Source organism: Grus americana, chromosome 7 (assembly GCF_028858705.1).
Source record: "Grus americana isolate bGruAme1 chromosome 7, bGruAme1.mat, whole genome shotgun sequence".
Taxonomy (NCBI): Eukaryota; Metazoa; Chordata; class Aves; order Gruiformes; family Gruidae; genus Grus; species Grus americana.
The window spans coordinates 33,616,711-33,638,559 of record NC_072858.1 but is presented as its reverse complement, the minus strand read 5'-3'; the positions used below and the strand labels follow the sequence as shown (position 1 = coordinate 33,638,559).

The following is a 21,849-nucleotide window of genomic DNA, read 5'->3' as shown; positions in this document are numbered from 1 at the left end:
TATAGTTTTGCTCTACAAGTTAGCTATTAGGAAATCGTAAGTGGCTTGTTGAGAAAAATACTAAGCATGAATTGCACTAATAATCACCCTTGAGAGCTGTAGGAGAAGGCTGCCTGGGGAAAAAAAAGAAATAAAATTCTACAGGAAAAATAAAAGGAAAATTGAATTATCTTTTGGAAAACAGTTCTGCATGTCTATAACCAATTTGTAACTCTAGTTTAAATACTTTCCCTGTGTTGACAGGCTCAACCAGTTCCAGAGGAGATTGTCAAAAAAATCCTTGGAAACAAAGCAACTTTCAGTCCCATTGTCACTGTGGAGCCAAGAAGAAGAAAATTTCATAAGCCAATAACCATGACAATTCCTGTGCCACCTCCGTCGGGAGAAGGTGTAACCAATGGGTACAAAGGAGACACGACGCCCAGCCTTCGACTTTTATGTAGCATTACAGGTTAGAGAAAATCATGCTCTTTGCAGAGGTTTCTGTGACAGCAATGCCTCTGTGCTTGCTCTGATGACTGTACGACCAGTGCTTTCCAGTGAGGGAACATTGGTGTGCTTGGTCCGGCAGAGTTCAGATCGGTTCCCCTGAGCAAAGCCAGCTGAGGTCATTTGAAAGGCTCCCACCGATGCCCTGGGCTTTGAATCTGGTCTTATGCCGTTGTAAAAGAGCTCTGCCAACAGATATTGACTGCTATTTTATGTTTAGCCAGTATGAAGCATTTCAACCTTGGCTATTAAACATGGTTGTTTGCAAAAGTAATTAAACTATCAGTAGTTTGCTGATATCAAGGAGGGGATTTGCTATTGACTTGTAGGTATGTACTTTGCTTACATCAGCATCGTCTTCTGTTGTGTAACATATGATGTAATATATAATCTGTAGCTCAGCTACAGAGAATATTATTGTCTAGGTTCTGGTTTTATGTGGGAAGCAACATACTTTGATAGAGATATTCTTATGTAGTCTGTATATGCTTGGTGTTTGAAAGAAAATCTCCATGGATTGTATTTACATAGGAGGTACTTCACCTGCGCAGTGGGAGGATATCACAGGCACCACTCCGCTGACTTTTTCAAATGACTGTGTCTCATTCACAACCAACGTTTCAGCCAGGTATGTTAACAGAGCCTGTCAAATGCACCTAGGGAATAGTTTCCCTTGATTAACGAAGTGCGTAGTTGTGGGGCTGTTTTCTGGCTTTCTGTAAGTCTTTTGCAAGACCGATGAAGCAGTAATGGACCAGATGCTTCTTTGTCACTATGTATAAGCATCCCACACATCCAGGGTTGCACGTGAAGCTTTGTCCTGGCCTTTTCTGCTGCGGTGATGTCTCCTGGCAATCACACATGCTGTTTCTGTAAAGGCTGTGGTGCCACACAGGGGTTTGTTTTTCTGCAAACAGCAACAGAAAGGGAAAGTTTAAAATGCTCGTTCAATTAAAAAAATGGGGAGATTAATAAAAACGTATTTGTTTAAAAAGTCAAAGACATTCAGTTTCTGGCTGTGGGCTTTTTAGCTGAAAATTACCTAAAATTACTCTCACAAAAATATCATTTGCCAAAGCATCATGGTTTGAAATTAATTTTGATGGACTTAGTGGACTTGCATGCTGATTGGAGGCATTCAACAGTATCTGTACAAACCATGCGTCCTAGTGGAGAAAATTCATGGTATGCCAGGTAAAGAGTTTATCATTTAGTACATAACATTTACACCTATAAAGCTTTATAAAGAGAGAGGATTGCTGAGAGAACCAAAATAGAACCAAAGAGCCTGTTTGGTTTCAACCTATATGGGAGATGTGATTTTGTTGTATGTGTGTGTCATAAAGGAAGTTGTTTTAGCCAATTAAATGTACCATGAAGCATCAGCTCACGACAGTATACATGGTGTGCGGTCACAAGAAATACAGTTTCTCTGCTTTGGCTTCAAATGAGGCTTAAAATAGACAGTTTTATGAGATACCACTGTGAGAAGGGTCAAGTAAGTATATCAACAGTTTGTTGCCAGGTATTCCCATTTTGGGATGGTTAAAGCTCCACTGAAAAGTAGAAGGAAAATTACAGCTTTGGGAAGTCTACAAGGAGAGTACACTTGCAAAATGGCCAAGGATCACAGCCTCTTTAAAGGCTTAAGAAATGTTTGAGCATAATGAAAAGTTGATTTAATGGTTTGCTTTTTCCCACTCAGATTTTGGCTCTCAGACTGCCATCAAGTATCAGAGACTGTTGGGCTGGCAACACAGCTTTATAGAGAATTAATATGCGTTCCTTATATGGCAAAGTTTGTGATATTTGCCAAAATGAATGACCCTGTGGAATCCAATTTGCGTTGCTTCTGCATGACTGATGACAAAGTGGACAAAACTTTGGAGCAACAAGAGAACTTTGAAGAAGTTGCAAGAAGCAAAGACATTGAGGTATATTTCTTATAGCCGGCTTCCTCCTTGTAAACGGGCAGTGTGTTTTCCCAGTGGCAACAGGTCCTGCAAAAGCTGCTACAAGCCCAGTTAAATAAAGGTTCCTAGCGAGGCTATGTCAAAGAATTTCTTGAAAGGAGGCCAAAAAAAGGACAAGGCTGGGCGAGCATGAGGACCTCTCTCCAAATGGATGCCCCAGGCCAGTCTGCAGTGGGTTTTGCATGCATTGCTGTCGGGGAGCCCTGGTTGGGCTTTGCAGACACACAGGCATGAGTAGGGCTGGTTTGTGCTGAATACGTAGTTGCCAACACACTGTTTCTTGAAGAAAATCTACGTATTCTTACCCCAGAATCTAGGTATTCTTACTCATGTAGCTCACGGCTTCCCAAACTGCCTGCTCTCATACCTTGCCATAATGTGCAGTGATTTTCTAATTTGTTGTTGAATTTAATCTGAGTGGGAACTTGGGCTAAACTCAGGAACTACGATGGGGAAAATCATGATATATTTATGTGCATGAAGAGAGGTTTTATTGACTTTTATTTCTTGCTTTAATAGGTTCTGGAAGGAAAACCTATTTATGTTGATTGCTATGGAAATCTGGCCCCTTTGACTAAAGGAGGACAGCAGCTTGTTTTTAATTTTTATGCTTTCAAAGAAAATAGACTGCCATTCTCTATCAAGGTAAAAGCAAAACAAGCCAAATAATTCTGCTAATATTTTCTTTTTCCCCCCAGTGATAACACTTTTTCAGCCTGATAGGACTAATTTCCCCCGAGGATGTAAGTGTCATTGTTTAACATGTGAATAACATGGAGAGGCTTTGCATGAAGCCACAAAAGAGCTGCTGGCAGAGCTGGGATCAGAATACCCATGATATGGATTCACAGCCTTTTATTAAAACCATATCTCAAGTTAGACCTCCAGAACACTACTAGGAGATCAGTATTTCCCAGGGACTAAGTAAAGGAGATGCATTCATTTACATACTGTACAGCAGAACAGCCTCCAAAAAGTGTGCACAGACTGTTCATCTCTAAATTATCATGAATGAATGCTTGCTTCCCTTAGCCTTGTCATAGCTGCCATGCAAAAGAAGTTTTTAAGCATTTTGGTGAGCACAAGTGCAAAACATGGCAGAAAAAATGAAGTTGAGCAGAAAATGTCTCTCAGTAATATCCTAGTGTGAAACTGTCTGGCTGGACTCACTCAACATCTTGTCTTGCATGGATTTACCACCAGAGAGCTTCAGGCTGATCTAACTCTTTCATGGTAGTACCTTTCCTCCTTCAGCACCTCAGGCTGAGCTCCGGCTCAGTAACATTGGTCTTTACCCATTAGATAGCTTCTTGTGGAAAGTAACTCTTGAGAAACTCTCCAGAAAACTACCTCTAGGTATCTGAATTACTACGTATTACTACAGTGTACTAAAATTTCTTTTGTAGGTAAGAGACACCAGCCAGGAACCTTGTGGTCGATTATCGTTTTTGAAAGAACCAAAGACTACAAAAGGACTGCCACAAACAGCTGTCTGCAACTTGAATATCACTCTGCCAGCACACAAAAAGGTATTTGTTAGGAAAAGTAAACATTTTCCTCAGGGTTGGTTTGGTTTTATTTCTGCTCCTTTAGTTATTGTCTTTTTTTTTTTTTTTCCCTGCTAGTGATAAAGAAACCCTGTGAAATGCCAGTAATGAGAATGCTTTGTAATATGATAAAGGCTTTTTAAATTTGTTTTATTGGTTTTCTGTATGTAGAACGCTTTTAAAGTCTCTTGTTACTGTGGTGTCAAGTTCCTATAATTTTTATGATTCTGTTTACAGCTCATGCTTCAGCCTGCAAGTCATAGGTTTATGCTTTCAGTAATGTCACGTGTTGATTTGCATTGGATGTAAGATTTTGTTTTCTTTTGTGTTGACATTTTGGATTTGCTTTACCTTATAAATCAGCTTGCATTTTGTGCTCCCAATTTGGTCCTTTTCATATCCTGATATTCTTTTCCCTGCTGTCCATTATAATATTCCTTGTCTCTGCAATGCATCTTGGGACCAAAAGGAAACAGAGTCAGATCAAGATGATGAGGTAATATAAACACTGTCTTCTGTTTTTATTTCCTTCAGATTTAGTGAAGAAAAGTAATATGTTATAGAAAAAACAAACAACTATTTTTAACTATGGCATTGAAATGTACCTACAGGATAACCATCGACATCTGATAGTCTTGCAAAACAGTAAAAGTGCACAAATGTGGAAAAAACATGATTATATATTATGAAATTAACCCAAGAATTGAATAATAGCAGTCTAAACTGTAAATAAATTCCTTCTGAAAAAGGATATAATTATAAAATTCAGACCAAGTCCATTTTAGGCAAAGTCAAGAAGAGTTTAGTGGATATGATTTTACCTCTTGGAGCAATACTGCCAATGCTTTAGTAACTTGTACTGCTGAGAAGGAAAGAAGTATTGCTGAGGCCGCAAGAGTGGCCTATTATACTTTACTCCTGAAAATAAACTGGATTCTTCTGAAAAAGCAAAATAGCCAAGAGAAATTTCTAAGTATTGTGTACAAATCTATTTTGAAATAAGTCTCAGATATTTGCAGCTTAAAAATCCATTGTTTGCTGGAAACGGCAACATTACATTGTCAGGAGATTGAGGGGGTTTTACTCACTAGCGGTAGTAATAAATGAGATCACCTTATAAAAGAAACTACGTAGATGTAACCCGTTTACCTAACAGTGAAGTTTTCTTCTCTTCCTGGTGGCAAATAAATAGCAGTAGCCACCTGCTGATTAAAATAATAAAAAAACCCAATCCAAAGCACTCCTTACATGTTAAAAAATAACAATAGCAACCGCATCACTTTGTCTCCACAGGATTTGTTCCCAGTGAGCTATTATATAGCTCTAACAATAGTTTTCTTTTTAAACAAACCGTATTTTTAGCCACATAATCAAGTGAGCTGATCTCTGAAGGACTTTTAATATTTAAGACATCACACAGGCAGCTATGCCACTGAATGCGATGACTTATGATGCAATTTATTAGCTAACAATAGTAGTCTGCTTTCTAATCTGCATCTTTGCATTTTGTGCCTATTAAAAAAATCCCCTCCCATGCCTTTTTTGTCCTTAATGTACTCACTCTAAAGCCAGTGTACATTGTGGTGTATGTGCTTCCAGGACAAATTAATTTGGGGAGAAATATTTGATTGGTCTAAGTTTTAGTCTTATGAATGTTTTATGTCTGTATCTGTAGTCTTTTGTGTTGATCTCCTGTTTTTAGCCAAAGGTGGTTTATTTTATAGAGAATGAATAACATCATACCATTTCTAGTAGTATGAAGCAGTTTATTAAGTGATAATGGGGTAATACAGTATTGAGAGATTTTGAGGCAGGATCATGAGCTACGTCTGCTATCTAAGCCCTTCTACCTCAAAAGCAGAGACATCGTGAGCAGGAATGAACCCATGGGGTCATCCCTTAGGGTTGCAGTCCCTTCCCTGCTTGCTCCAGAAGGGTTTCTGTCACCTCCAGTAGCCACGCTCCCTGCTCCACAGTGCCTGACACTCATTACGTGGCAGACAGGAATGGAGACCAGCTCTGTCCATTCCCTGCCTGCTTGCCCAAATTTGGCTTCAGCATGCCTTCCTGAAGCTGAACGGAAAGGTCCCTTCTCCTGTGTGGGGATGTGTACTGCAAAACACGGCCCATCACGCTGAGGTCTGATGATTGTTCTGTTCCAATGGGGGATGGCGATACTAAAGGCACTAAACACTATTATGTTTTGTTGCAGACCGAGAAAGCTGACCGGCGCCAGAACTTTGTCTCCCTTGCTTTACGTAAGCGCTACAGCTATCTGACTGAGCCTGGAATGAGTGAGTTGCTCTTACCAAAGTACTAAACCATATATACATGATTTTTCATAAGAAGAGACATTTTTTCTATAAACGTTGTATTTGGTGTCACTCTGGGAAAAAAAGAAAAAAGAAAAAACCCACCTATCTAAAACAAAACCCTTGGATGGTCTGTGAACTCTTGTGTTGTGAGAGCTTGAAGAATCCTGACTGGCAAACGATGTGTGTTAATTAAGTAAAAATATAATAATTTTTAAAAATACCATGTAGCTCCAGAGTAGGAGGATTGCAAATTGCTTTCAAAAAGTCCGTTCCTCTTCCCTTTGAAAGATTAGAGAGAGCTGCTATAGAAGGGAATGTTATGCAGAAGTTCAGCAAGGCTGGAGAATGCCATTCAGATAAGCACTTAAATGTTTAGATGCTTAGCCAAAATGGACTCTCTCATATTTTATATTTTCCCTCTTCTTTCTCCTCCCCTTCCCTTTTTCCTCTGTTCCCTGCAGATGCTTTTTATTCCCTGGCACCACACATTGCTTCCTCTTAAACTTATGTTCCCCTTGACCAGACCTGTGGCATTCATTTCCTTCCCTGTTAAGTATTTGGCTTAGCTTTTCTTCCCTCACCTCTCCCATCTGAGGTGGACTGCTATTGTTCCCATTCCCAGGCTTTTTCTTGCCTTTTTTTTCCCTCATGACTTCTCAGTTGCTACCCTGCAACAGACCCTTTGATATAATTCCATAAAATTCATAGACAAACTTCATCAGGTCTTGGGAGTTCCCACTGGAAGGCTGCTGTTTAATTATCCTATAAGATCTGTGGCTTCTTTGGATCAGATGTGCTCCAGAATATATTACACTTCTCAGGCCTGGAAGAAGACTTCAAGCATATACATCTGAAGAAGCTATCAGATCTGCTGAGACATCTTGATGGACTGTTAAGGTATCGTCAAAGGCTTGACGGGAACTGAGAGACAGGGAAAAGGAAGTTGCTTGAAAAGAGTTTGGTGACTGTGTATGTTGCTTACAATTCATTTTTCAGGCCTCATTGGGGAGGAAAAAAAAAAAAGAGAAGTAGTTTTATTTATTCACCAAAGGTCCATTAAGTCTCATTTGCAAAAAGTTGGAGGGGAAAAAACCTAAAGTCACTTGAGCTGTACTCAAAAAAAAAAGAAAAAGGGTGGGGGGTTAACACAGCAGAAGTTCCTGACTGTTCTTTAACTATTCTATCCCTTTTGGTAATGGTTGCTACTTAAAGCTGTGAGCTACCCCAAAAGGGTATGCAAAAATGATTGTGTTTGCCAGCAAAGATCATAGATAGTGGTTTGGCCATCAGACTGAGCACCACCTCCTGTGCACACGTAGCGTGTAGTCAGCAACTGCCACTACCACCTGCCCCGTGCTGGTGTGATCTTGGAGGTGCAGCTCTCCAGAGAGCACACGCCACCCAACACAGAGCCAGCACTGCTGCCGTGGCTGCTTTACACCACAGGGTGTTTGCTCCAGTGATTGGATACGAGTGATGAACCTCTACCTATTTCCATGGAATCTGATGGCACAGCTCCTGTAGTTTTGGTAGCAGCAGGGGTTGTTCTTTCTTTTTAATCGCGCAAGCCTGTGCGTGCACGTGCTCACGTACAGATTTCTTTCCTCTGCACCCCTGCCAGTGCCGGTGCAGAAGAGAGCAAGGCAAATGGGGTATTCCCCTGCCTCCCTGTCCTTGTCCCTGCTCAGGGAAAGGGACCAAAGGGCCCCTCAGCTCTTCCCAGCAGTGAGGTTCCACAGAAGAGCAGTGCTGTGGTGGGTTAAACCTGCTCGGTCCCGGCTGTTTGCTTGCAGCTGAAGAGGAGCAAGGCTGAGCGGGGACCACTTGTATGGGTTCACTCAGCGCTTTCAATTACCAGCCGCAAGCAAGGAAGTGTGGTTTGGTGCACAGAAGGTAGTAACTAACATCTGTTTTCTGATAAAATCTTGGATAGAGTGTGATGGAAACTGTTAAGGCCAAGGGCGTCCAGTAGCCAAAAAGGGCTGTTATATAAAGCCACTCTTTAGAATATTATCCCATTCTCAAGTCTTGCATGGTTGTGGGGATTTCTTTGCTATTTTGAAATAGTAAAATTGCCCAGATCCCTGCTGTTTGAGTTAGGTCATAGCTGCACACACTAGTAAATTACTCAATTTTCTTTGTAACAGTCCTTCTTCTCAACTGCAATACAGAGCACAGAAAAAGCATCTTGAACATGTCTGAATCCATGATTTAACAGGAGAAAGAGCAGTTAAGAGGGGAGCCTGTTGGTTTGATTGCCTCACTAGCCAGTTGTGATAGACTGGCTCATCACAGCGCAGTGGGGTCCCTGTAAAGACATTTCCAAACACAAACTGCTGAACAAGTTGTTTTGTTGTTTGTTCTTTTCAGAATGGGGTTTGTTTCTTGGACTTGGGACTGTATGAACTTTTGGTGAATGTTAGCAGCTGCTGCTAATTAATCTTCATAATAAAGTCTAGCTCATTTAATGAAGTATACTACATTTTCTTCTTTGGGGGGGAAAAAAGAAGTATGTTTGCGCTTAAAAATAAAATTGCAAGGAAAAATGGATGTTTCTTGATATAGGCTGTGCCAGTCAGGCCTAGTACTCAAGCTCTCTTCAACCCTAAATGTTCTCATACTGCAATATCACCAGCCATCCACGTTGTCTGCTGGGCTTCGATTGGCTTCTGTAGGACCAGCACATTTCTCCTTGCAGGATATGGACCTCTGGTATACTGAATATTCAGTATTCTATAAGAGTGTGTGTGCTTTAACAGTTTAGTATTAGCCTTGTTAAGCTTCTTTCACTGTAAGTTACTGTCTGTCTATAAGACAGATCAAGAAGGTTTGACAAATTATTAATCTAACTTCAGAGAAAGGTATGTTGAATGAGTTGTTTGGATATTTTAGCTCCATTTCTAACTCCAACTTTAAAGAAAAAAAAAAAGCCCTCTAAGTCACTTTCAATGTCAACTCTCTGAATGTTATTGCTGTATCAGAGGATATGTATGCTGTAATGGGATTCCCAGAAATACTGTCTTCTGGCATGAGTACCTCCTGTGATGCAAAATGTGGTTGATGATGATTTTGTTTGAAATGCCTATGAATAAGCTGAGTGTTCTGGGGGATGATAATAGTTAACAGGTTTGTCCTTGCCAGGAAGTTTTTGCATAATATATTGTTCTTGGACTGCTTTTCTAATGTTACCTTTTGAGAAATGTAAAGTTGAACAGGTCTGTCTTTGAGCTGATACGAGAAATCTCCTCAAAAGGTACCAAGACACTACATCTTGTAGAAAAAGTGTACTCTTCTTTTAATGGCCTCTTGTGAAATGATTTTGTAAGGTTTACATACTTGTGCTTAATATAGCATACAAAATGTATTAATCTGTGTGCTCGTTTTGACATGATATATTGTGCATGAACAAAAACTGATTCAGTTGCTTTGCTTGCTCACGTTTATCATATATCATACTTTCCATATTTCATGTATGACATATGCTTCTTAAAATCATTTCATGTGAAATTTTACTTTAGTTTTTACCAAACAAAAGGAATATCGCATGAGAAACAAATGCAAAAGTTCCTTTTCTTTATTTATTTTTATTATTTTTTTAAAATACTGACTCAGAAAAGCTCTTGCTCTTATTGGCTTTGTGAGTGTGAAGCATATCCGAATTGTGCATGGGAGATATAGATTTGAATTTATTCCAGTTGCTTCACAGTTTGCACATCAATTGCCTGTCACTTAAAGGAATTTTGGGTTCTGCATGAAATAGTTCTGAGTGGTTTAAGAAAAAGATTTTAGCTATATAATGTCATTTTATGCAAGTTTATATTTTGTATAGGTTCAATATCTGAATAGAACAACAACAACAGAAATTATTAAAAGGATAATTCTGATAGTTGCACAAAGCAGAGACATACCTGAACAGGCAAAATAGAACTGATACGAGTATTTCAGAAGTAGCACATCAGAAAGTCAATAGGAAGTAAGAGAAGAAATTTTGATGCAGCTTTATTTTTACCTTATGGATTCCTTCTTCGTGTTTTCTGTTCTTCATTGTTTGCAGATTTGGTTGCTATGTGCTTTCTGTCTTTCATTTCATGTTGCTTTTTGGTTTGGACCAGTCATCAGTATATGGCTCATTCCTAGTTTTTTCTTTCCTTTTTTAAATCTTCTTTTGCCTCCTTCATCCTAACTCATGCAAACAATTGTACTTGCTTTTTGTAATATTACAACGTTTACTGACCAATTTTCTTCTCTGGTCTCTCTGTTTTTCAATCATTTTTGTTGATTTTTATGTTTGATTTTAATTTAACAATTTAAGAAACAGTTGAACGGAGTGCAGGAGCAACAAGATCCCTACCTGCTACTTACTCATACAAGCCATTCTTTTCAACACGGCCATATCAGTCATGGACAACAGCTCCAATTACAGTGCCTGGGCAAACCAAATCAGGCTTCACTTCCTTATCGAGCTCTTCCTCTAACACTCCTACAGCTTCCCCATTAAAATCAATATGGTCTGTTTCTTCTGCTTCTCCAATCAAATCCACATTAGGAGCTTCTACCACATCTTCAGTTAAATCTGTTAGTGATGTAGCATCTCCGATTAGATCATTTCGGACAATCTCTTCACCAATAAAAACTGTGGTATCACAGCCTCCATACAATATACAGGTTACTTCAGGCTCTTTCATCAGAGCTCCCGCAGTCACAGAAGCTGCTAGTCTAAAAGGGCTGGCATCCACTACCACATTCCCCTCTCGGACATCTCCAGTGACTACAGCAGGATCTCTCTTAGAGAGATCATCCATAACCATGACGCCTCCAGCATCCCCCAAATCCAACATTAACATGTACTCTTCAAGTTTGCCACTTAAATCGGTCATCACATCAGCATCTTCACTTTTATCGTCCCCTCTAAAGTCAGTGGTGTCACCTGCTAAGTCAGCAGTTGATGCTGTTTCATCCTCTAAAGTCATGATGGCCTCGTCTCTCTCGTCGCCAGCAAAACATGTAGCTGGGCACACAGATGTACCATTGCTTAATGGATCTGTGTCACCTCTGAAATACCCATCTTCTGCCAACTTAATAAACGGATCCAAAGCTGCAGCTGTTTTTCAAGACAAGATCGCTGCAGCTGCACATTCTGCAAGTTGTGCTGCTAACGCAGTTGCTGACACGGCTGAGAGAGTGTTTTCAACAGCTACAACAATGTCATTTTCTCCACTCAGGTCATTTGTGTCTTCAGCACCATCAGCTTTCCAGTCAATGAGAACTCCTCCTGCAGGTGCTTTGTACACAGCCCTTGGGTCAATATCTGCAACTACCTCATCAGTAACTTCATCAACAATAACAGTGCCGGTATATTCTGTAGTCAATGTTTTGTCTGAACCAGCATTAAAGAAGCTCCCAGAGTCGTCTTCACTTACAAAATCAGCTGCTGCGTTACTGTCACCTATTAAAACATTGACTACAGAGGCACGCACACAGCCTCCCTTTAATCGAACTTCATCTCCAATAAAATCATCCTTGTTTTTAGCACCCTCTGCTCTCAAATTGTCCACACCATCATCTTTATCCTCCAGTCAGGAGATACTGAAAGATGTTGCTGAAATGAAAGAGGATCTAATACGAATGACTGCAATATTGCAGACAGATGTCGCAGAGGACAAACCGTTTCAACCTGAGATACCAAAAGAGGGTAGAATTGATGATGAAGAGCCCTTTAAAATTGTTGAGAAAGTGAAAGAGGACTTAGTAAAAGTTAGTGAGATTCTGAAAAAAGATGTGTGTTTAGAAAGTAAAGGGTCGGCTAAAGTATCCAAAAGTGATCAAGGACACCTGTCTGAGGATGACTGGGTAGAGTTCAGTACAGAGGAGATTGATGAAGCGAGACAGCAAGCTTTGACGAGCCCTTCTATATCTGTTCCAGAGAAGGTCCAAATTAAAACTAAAACCATGTCGGAAAAGGATTATAGCTTGTCAAAAGTTATTGATTACTTAGCAAATGATATCGGTAGCGGTTCATTAACAAACATAAAGTACAAGCTTGAAGAGGGGAAAAAAGAAGGTGAAGAGAGACAAAAACGTGTTTTAAAACCAGCTATTGCTTTGCAGGAACATAAACTTAAAATGCCTCCAGCCTCCATGAGGCCTTCAACATCAGAAAAGGAGTTATGTAAAATTGCAGATTCCTTTTTTGGAACAGATACTATTTTAGAGTCTCCAGATGACTTTTCTCAACATGATCAAGATAAAAGTCCCTTATCTGACAGTGGCTTTGAAACAAGGAGTGAAAAGACACCTTCTGCCCCACAAAGTGCTGAAAGCACAGGGCCAAAACCACTTTTCCATGATGTACCCATCCCTCCCGTCATTACAGAAACAAGAACTGAAGTAGTTCATGTTATCCGCAGCTATGAACCATCGTCCGAAGAAATTCCAGAGCAGAAAGCAGAGGAGCTACCGACCTCGAAACCTACCCCTGCGTTTATGGAGCTGGAGCAAAAACCTGCTGGATCTATTAAAGAGAAGGTTAAAGCTTTTCAAATGAAAGCCAGCAGCAGCGAAGATGATGACCATAAGTGTGTCCTTGGTAAAGGCGTCCGAGTAAAAGAAGAAACTCATATCACTACGACAACTAGGATGGTTTATCATAAACCTCCATGCACTGAGAGCACATCTGAAAGAATTGAGGAAACAATGTCCGTTCATGACATAATGAAAGCCTTTCAGTCTGGACGTGACCCTTCCAAAGAACTGGCAGGTCTGTTTGAACATAAATCATCAGTAACATCCGATGTTAGCAAGTCTGCTGAAACTTCACCACAACATGCAGAGAAGGACAGCAAAATGAAACCCAAACTGGAGCGAATAATAGAGGTCCATATTGAAAAAGGTAATCAGGCTGAACCTACTGAAGTCATTATTAGAGAAACAAAAAAGCATCCAGAAAAAGAAATGTATGTATATCAGAAAGACTTACCTCGGGGAGATATTAACTTAAAAGAGTTGGAAAAACATGATGCTTTTCCTTGTTCAGATGAACAAGGTCAGCAAGAAGAAGAGGAGCTCACGGCCGAAGAGTCACTTCCTTCTTATCTGGAATCCTCTAGAGTTAACACTCCCGTGTCCCAGGAAGAAGACAGTCGCCCTAGTTCTGCTCAACTCATGTCTGATGACTCTTACAAAACACTGAAGCTTTTGAGTCAGCACTCAATAGAATACCATGATGATGAGTTGTCAGAACTAAGAGGGGAGTCTTACAGGTTTGCTGAGAAAATGCTTCTTTCAGAAAAGCTAGATGTGTCTCATTCTGATACTGAGGAGTCAGTTACTGACCATGCTCTACCCCTTAGTGCAGAGTTACAGGGGTCTGATAAGCGATGCAGAGAAAAAGTAGCTACTGCCCCCCAAAAAGAGATTCTCTCCAAAATCTATAAAGATGTATCTGAAAATGGTGTAGGTAAAATGTCTAAAGATGATCATTATGATAAAGTGACAGTGTTACACTACACTGGAGATGTTAGTAGTCCAAAACATGCAATGTGGATGCGCTTTACTGAGGACAGATTAGACAGAGGTAGAGAAAAGTTGCTATATGAAGACAGGGTGGACAGGACTGTTAAAGAGGCAGAAGAAAAACTGACTGAAGTATCACAGTTTTTTCGGGATAAAACAGAGAAGTTGAATGATGAGCTACAGTCTCCGGAGAAGAAGCAGCATAAAAAGAATGGCAAAGAAATACATTCTAGCCAGAGCTCTGCCAGCAGCAGCCCTGAGAAAGTTCTGCTCTCTGAATTGCCATCGTCCGGTGACGAATGGAGTAAGGTGAAGCAGTATGCGCACGATGGGAAATGCTTTCCCAAGGTGGATGAAAGAAAAGCATCCAGTTTGCCCAGCAGTCCTGAAAAAAGGATATTTGTGCAACCTGCAGAGGACTCTAAACAAACTATGGAACACAAAGGAAGTGCTCAGCAGACTGGAATACCTGAGGTTTCACAGACAGGATTTCAGCTGAAGCAATCAAAGCTCAGTTCCATTAGGCTTAAATTTGAACAAAGTATAAGTCCAAGGAGTAAGGACGTAACTCAAGAAGAAAAAAAGCTGGATGGTCAGTCCAAAATTCCAGTAAAAAAGTTGCAAGAAAGTAAGTTACCAGTGTATCAGTTTTATTCCAGAGAGAAACACGCAAAGCAAGTAGAGGTCATTGATGGGAGCACACCTTTACAGAAAGAGGTGAAAATACAGGAAGATTTTGTTCCAGGTAAAGGGAAAGCTATCGAAGACTTCCGTGCTTCAGACACACAAAAACAAAGAACTGAGATGAGTAAAGGCATGCCAGAATACTTTTCAGAACCACAGGCAAAGGACCTGGCGTATGGCTCGGACTCAACAACGAAGGGACACTGGGACAAAAAAATCTATAGGACGTGGGAAAGTCCTGGAACTTCTAATCATAAAACACAAAAAGAAAAACTGTCACATGTGCTGGTTCCAGATACAGTAAAAGAAAACCATGTTGATCATGCTGAAGCTAAAACTGACAAAAAAAGTGAATTTATCACTGTGACAGAGCACAAACTGGCAGCAAATGGAATTCATTCAGAAGAAGTGAAGGAACTGACTGTAAAATCTCCCTCAAAAAGGGTTTTATACAGAGAATTTCTTGTCAGGGAGGGGGAACGTAATGGTGAAGTGGCTGATAAAATATCCAAAAGGAAAGAAGAAATTGCTGTGTCCCATATTCCAGTCAGAATTGTTGAGGAGAAGAGAACCACGCTTGATGGTGTCTATGAACTTTCAGCTAAAGTATCCCAATCAGCTGTGATTAAGGAGAAACTTGAAAGGCAGATTGATTATGTGGAAGATGAAAAAATAAAGCATTCAGAAATCAGAAAAGTTACCAAGCAGCAGAGCTCAATAGGTCTAAGTCCTCCTGTTGAGGAAATGGAGCTATCCCCTAGCAAATCACCAGATTCTTTAGAATGTAGTCCAGGAAAGGAATTTCCTTCGAGTGAGTTAATTGACCCCGGTGCCAGTGATTACTTGGATAAAGTTGCACCACTAGTAAGCACTGAGGGTGTAAAAGAAATTAAGACCTTACCTGTTTATGTCAGTTTTGTTCAAGTAGGAAAGCAATATGAGAAAGAGGTGCAACAAGGAAATATTAAAAAAATTGTCAGTCAGGAGAGTAAGACAGTACAAGAGACAAGGGGGACATTTTACACAGCTAGGCAGCAAAAACAACCTCCTTCTCCACAAGGCAGTCCAGAAGATGACACACTAGAACAAGTGTCCTTTATAGATAGCTCTGGTAAAAGCCCTTTAACACCAGAAACACCGAGTTCCGAGGAAGTGAGTTATGAGTTTACGTCTAAAACACCCGACTCACTAATAGCTTATATCCCAGGGAAGCCCAGTCCTATACCTGAGGTGTCTGAGGAATCAGAGGAGGAAGCAGAGGCTAAGTCAACATCTGTAAAACAGGCAGAGGTTGAGGAACCACAGATTGACAAAACATTACCTAATCATATAAATAAGGACTCTAACAAAAGACCCAAAGGTAACAGAGTTGCCTACATTGAATTCCCTCCTCCTCCACCACTGGATGCAGATCAAGGCGAGTCAGAAAAGAAGCCTCATTATTCCACTGAGAGTGAAATGGAGATGACAGAAGTGAACTTGCAAGATGAACATGACAAATGCCAACTGGCTGAACCTGTCATAAGAGTACAGCCGCCGTCTCCTGTGCCACTGGGAGCAGATGTCAGTGATTCCAGTGATGATGAATCTCTCTATCAACCCGTTCCACTTAAAAAGTATACGTTCAAACTGAAAGAACTGGAGGATGACCAGAAAGAAACCTCAAAACCCAGAGCCCCTGAAAAGATTGAGAAACAGAAAGAGTTAGGACATCCCACTTCTGGGAAACCTAATGAGTTTGACATTGGGCTTGATTCTCCCCAGAATGATGTAGTGCAAAATGGGAATAACAATGACCAGTCTGTCACAGAGTGTTCCATAGCAACCACTGCAGAATTCTCCCATGATACCGATGCGACAGAGATTGACTCTCTTGACGGTTATGATTTGCAAGATGAAGATGATGGTTTAACTGAGAGTGATTCTAAACTTGCAGGTCCGGCAGTTGAAACCAAAAAGGACGTATGGACTACAGAAGGCATTCTAAAGCAGACTGATCGCTGCTTTAGCCAGAGTAAGCTTGAAGTTATTGAGGAGGAAGGCAAGGTAGGCCCTGAAGAAGACAAGGCACCTTCAAAGGGTCCAGCTTCTGAAAAAGCCGGAGATAAGAGCGAACAGAAGTCAGGGGCACAGTTTTTCACTTTGGAAGGCAGACACCCTGACAGGACTGTATTTCCTGATACGTATTTCAGTTACAAAGTAGATGAAGAATTTGCAACACCTTTCAAAACGGTGGCCACCAAGAGTCTAGATTTTGATCCGTGGTCCAATAACCGAGGTGACGATGAAGTGTTTGAGACTAAATCAAGGGATGATGAGGCTAAGCCATTTGGTCTGGCAGTGGAAGACAGATCTCAAGCAACAACACCTGATACAACTCCAGCCAGAACTCCAACAGATGAAAGTACGCCAACTAGCGAGCCCAACCCCTTCCCATTTCATGAAGGGAAGATGTTTGAGATGACTCGCAGTGGTGCAATTGACATGAGCAAGAGGGATTTTGTTGAAGAAAGACTCCAATTTTTTCAGATTGGTGAGCATACTTCTGAAGGGAAGTCAGGGGACAAGGGGGAAGGGGATAAAAGTACAGTCACTGCCATCACACAGCCACAGGCAGGGGACAACACTGTAGAAACAAACCTAGAGACACCAGTAGAAACAACAGCAGTTGAACATAAGCCCATCATCCAGGCCAGTGGAGATTGCATGGAACAAACACTTGGTAGTAACTCACTGGAAAAATCATCGGCAGCGGTAAACGCTTCTAAAGTTGATCCCAAATTGCGCACACCAATTAAAATGGGAATTTCTGCTTCCACCATGACTCTGAAGAAAGATGGCCCTGGCGAAGTGACAGATAAGATAGAAGCTGTGATGCCAAGTGGTCAGGGATTAGAAAACGAAACTGTAGCAGTGATTGCGAGTTCAGCTTCTAGCCAGACAAGCTGTAGGCAAACAGAAAACACTGATTTTCCAAAAGATAATTTTAATAACAACAACAATTTGGATTCATCTGCTGTCCCTACAGATGATATTACCTGTAATGTAGTGCTAAAAGAACATTTGGAACCAAAATGTTCCCTCCAGAAAGCTAATCAAGCGAAAAGCACTTCAGGAAAAGGTACAGGGACAACACAAGAACACAGAGTAAGAGATAAGCAAAAACCACACGGAGAGCAGCAAAAGTCAACAGAGTTGGTAGGGGCTAGAGGAAAATCGAAGCTTCCTGTAAAGGCCAGCTCAGTAAAAGAAGCCTTTTCACAAAATAATCTCCAAAGCAATACAGAGAGTAGAGCAAGAGGGGCTAGTAAGCCTGACAAAGCAAAACAAAATAATTCTTCTCCCTGTCTAGAAGCAAGGTCTAGGATTCCTGTAAAAAATACACATAGGAGTAATCTAGCTAGAAGAACTCCAGCCCTGCCAAAACAAGAGCAGGTAGAGAAAGAAAAATCAAAACAGCTTCCTTCTAAATTACCAGTAAAGGTAAGATCTACCTCCGTCACCATGACAACAGTTAAAGTAAGGAAAAATCAGCTTAGGGAGGTATGTAAACATTCTATTGAATATTTTAAGGGAATTAGTGGTGAGACATTAAAGCTTGTGGATCGTCTGTCTGATGAAGAGAAAAAGATGCAGTCAGAGGTCTCTGATGATGAAGAAGACAGTACATCAAGGAACACATCCTTATCTGAAGCTACTCAAGTTTACCAGCCTTCCATTACATCGAAGTCTGCTAGAGACATGAGAACAGAGGCAGCATCTATAAAATCAAAGATTGAAAAGGCCGACAGTGAGAGGAGGAGGAGTAAGAGGACTGGTGAGAATGAAGGCAGTCAGGTTTCTGGAGCTCTCATGGCTCACCTCGTGGAGATCAAGCCTAGTTTGTAAAACTTTCAACTTGTTGATCCTAGTGCATGAACTGTTGTGATTGCCTGTGGAGTGACTTAACTGTAGTTTTCATTCTGTCATTGTCATCTGTATGTGCTGTCTTATACTCTTCTTTCTTCCTTTAAACAAGTCCTGTACTGTAGAAAGCTAGTGAAGCATGCCAAAGACATTCATGTAACTCAAAAGTTGATGTACCTCAGAAATTGAAAAATTTCTTTTGTGACAGCAAATTTATTCTGTCAAAGTAGAGAAAATAGATGTTAATCTGGTCTTGGTGGTTTCCACCAGTAATTGGACAACTTGTGTACAGTCTAAAAGCTAGATTGTCAGCATGTTTGGTTTCATTACACGACATCATGTAGTTTGACATTTGGCTTTACACAGGTGAAAATCTAAAAGCTGTGAAAAAAATTTGCTTTATAGGTTGTTAGGACACACAACCATTCTAGTAAACAATATAAGCACCGGCAACTTAGTCAAATTAAAGCTATTATTTATAATAATCTATTGTCCGGTCTTGTGGCTTTCTGTGCAAAACCTTTTTAATCGAGAAATTGTAAATCACAGGTCCACAGAGTCCATGTGAACGAACAGATATAAGGATGGCAATTGTAGCCGATCACCTAGGACTTAGCTGGACAGGTAAGCTTTTCTGCTTTAATATTGAAATGAGTCTTCGCTATTAACGTTTTCAGGTAGTCTTTTGCCAAAAACCGCAGCAAGGCCGCATCAGGTTCTCCCGAATCCACAGTCAACCCAGCCTCCCAAAACATGCAACACGTTGCTGGGCAAAGATGCCTAATAGGCAATTAATCCCATGGTCTTGCAATAAATCAAACAGATGCTCATAGAAAAACTAGCTGAAATGGCTCTCCTCTCAAGACGTTCACCCAAGGAGTTGAGGGGATCTGTCTGTTCGGGCTCAGCACTGCCTCTGTATCCAGGCAGTTTTCCGAAGCCCCAGAGGTTGCAGGGAGCCCAGCAGTGCCCCAGCAAGTCGGTGGCACGCGTGGGGTTGCCTAACCGTATGCCCGCTGTACCTCCATGTGTGGATGGGCAGAGCTGGCCCTTCACGGGCTTACAGCTGCAGCAGCCAGCTCTCCCTGGGCGTAGGTGACGACAGGACCGCTGCTGAGCTGCACAGCGAGCTCACAAAGGACTAACAGTCACCAGAAAAAAGAGATTTTGTAAATCAGCGGTGATGAGGTGGTCTCCACGGAGGTTTTTTCCACCATGTTTAAGTGGCTTACTGAGTATAAATACAATAATAGCTCACAGAGATGATTGAAATTCAAAATTATGTGTGTCTTAGGAAATTAAAGGATGAGTATATAATGCCGTGTTCATCGTTATCTGTAAAGTTTGTGTCAGGTAGTTTTGTTGACATCTGTGTAATCTGAGAAAGATAATATTTTTAAGCCTGACAAGATGATTGAGGGATTTCTGCTTTGTTTGGTGTTTTTGTTGTTTTCTTTTCTTGCTTGCTTTTTTTTTGTGTCTTTGTAGAACTGGCAAGAGAACTGAATTTTTCTGTGGATGAAATAAATCAAATCCGAGTAGAAAACCCAAATTCTCTTATTGCTCAAAGCTTCATGTTATTAAAAAAATGGGTTACCAGAGATGGGAAAAATGCTACAAGTAAGTTCAAGGAGTTACTTTTGTTGTTTATAAGTTATAGCCCCTTTCATCTGCTGCTTGATCTAAATAGGTTAAATTGAAGAAAATGTTATGAATGTCTTTCGCAAACCACTGATGGAAAAAAAGTTTCAGCTATATTTTTACCAGAAGTCAGAAACGTGTCACGTTTATTCAGTGTATAGATATAGGATAAAATAATCTGTTCTCCACATCTGTAATTGATGGGACAAGTAATGAACTGAAATTCCAGGAAAGAAAATACTAGGGAAAACTTTCCAATAGCAAGGAGCATGAAACATGGAAAAAGGCTGCCTGGAAAAGTCAGGTAGTCTCGCGGTATTGCAGGTCATAAGGAAAGACTAAACCTCCTTCTGTGAGGAGTGATGGAGACACTGATTCTGTGCCGAATCTGCTGGTTTTATCCGTACATTTCACTTGAATTACTCAAATTGTAAGAGAGGTTTTGATTTTTGTGTTTGGTCAATGGTGGTCGTTACCATTCTCTAATCCACACAATCCTACACAGTATTTGAGTCTACTTTGATCTATTTCACTGTAAAAGTAATTTCCAATATTACTGTGTTCTCACAAGAAGATTACTGTAAATGAGATTTCACATGTACTGCATGAATAGCCTTACATGCGTTATTACCTACGAGGCTACCTAATCTGCTGTTCCTCGAAACAGCATGGTAAAAGGATTTTTACACTCCTTTTACGCTCCAGTAAAAGGATAATTTGTTTCAGTAGTAAGTAAATACATTCCATAAGAACTCTCTGACCTTATTCTTTGTGCCTTTTGTGTTGTAATATAACTATACCTGGGGGGGAGGGAAGCCTCTTAATAGATGTGTATCTTGAATAAGTAGGCAGCAGAATGACCACTTAGACAAAATGATGGGGTTTGCTAGAACCAAAGGCATTGGGACAGAAACTTATGCCAGCAGTTTGTAATTAATGCAGTGTGAATGTAACTGAGAAAGATGATTACACAGTTCTGCAACGCTGAACTTTTTTCTGACGTGTCTTATTTGTTTTTCAGCTGATGCCTTAACTTCTGTATTGACAAAAATTAATCGAATAGATATCGTGACCCTGTTGGAAGGACCAATATTTGATTATGGAAATATTTCAGGCACCAGAAGCTTTGCAGATGAAAATAACGTTTTTCATGATCCCATTGATGGTAATTGAATTCCATGGTCATATTTAGTTCAGTGACATGTCTAATAATGCAATAATGTTGTATAAACTAGACTTTAAAAAAAGACAGTAAGTTCTAAAGAAATAATTGTTTTTAACGTGTAGGGTTTTTCCTCTCCTAAAGCACACTTATGGTACGATATGGAGGCTGCACATTGATATCTCAGGGAATATGCCCAGGATCCCACAAACATATCCCTGAGTAAGCTTCTTCCCACCAGCCTCGGCGTCAGTTGACGAGACCTGAATGTTTTTCTCCTGCAACAGTTGTGCTTTGAGGCTTGCCCATGTGTGTTTTTAATGTACTTGGTATTGCATGCTTTCCAAGTTACCTGGAAATACATAGATTCTTTGGCTTCCTGTCTAGATAAGTAACAGTAAGAATTCTTCGAAGAAAAAAAAAAAAAAGGAGGAAGAACAAGGAAAAAAAAAGTGCTTAGTAATTGCATAGGGTAAATTAATGTGCAATTTACTACCAAGCCTCTTTGAGACAAGTGAACATCAGTTACTTTATGATTTTCACTGGGACCATTTTTACAATGGCAGTAGAAAAATAAGAAAATGTTTTATTAGTGCATGACAAAATATCTTTTTCAGTCT

General features: G+C 40.4%; 1 protein-coding gene across 9 annotated transcripts in view; it reads left to right on the top strand.

Moving 5' to 3' along the window:
• The window catches only part of ANK3 (ankyrin 3), a 371,936-nt gene that overhangs the window by 326,602 nt on the left and 23,485 nt on the right, over positions 1-21,849 (top strand). For 5 of the 9 annotated variants that reach the window (XM_054832579.1, XM_054832581.1, XM_054832580.1 and 2 more), the window contains 9 exons: positions 244-451; positions 1,021-1,117; positions 2,195-2,423; positions 2,982-3,107; positions 3,869-3,991; positions 6,222-6,303; positions 18,976-19,050; positions 19,915-20,046; positions 21,089-21,232. In XM_054832579.1, coding sequence (XP_054688554.1) covers positions 244-451; positions 1,021-1,117; positions 2,195-2,423; positions 2,982-3,107; positions 3,869-3,991; positions 6,222-6,303; positions 18,976-19,050; positions 19,915-20,046; positions 21,089-21,232 — 1,216 coding nt within the window. Of the gene's footprint in view, positions 1-243; positions 452-1,020; positions 1,118-2,194; positions 2,424-2,981; positions 3,108-3,868; positions 3,992-4,478; positions 4,506-6,221; positions 6,304-10,636; positions 18,338-18,975; positions 19,051-19,914; positions 20,047-21,088; positions 21,233-21,849 lie in introns of all 9 variants that reach the window. The other 4 variants (XM_054832573.1, XM_054832574.1, XM_054832575.1 and 1 more) reach the window with 3 other exon arrangements.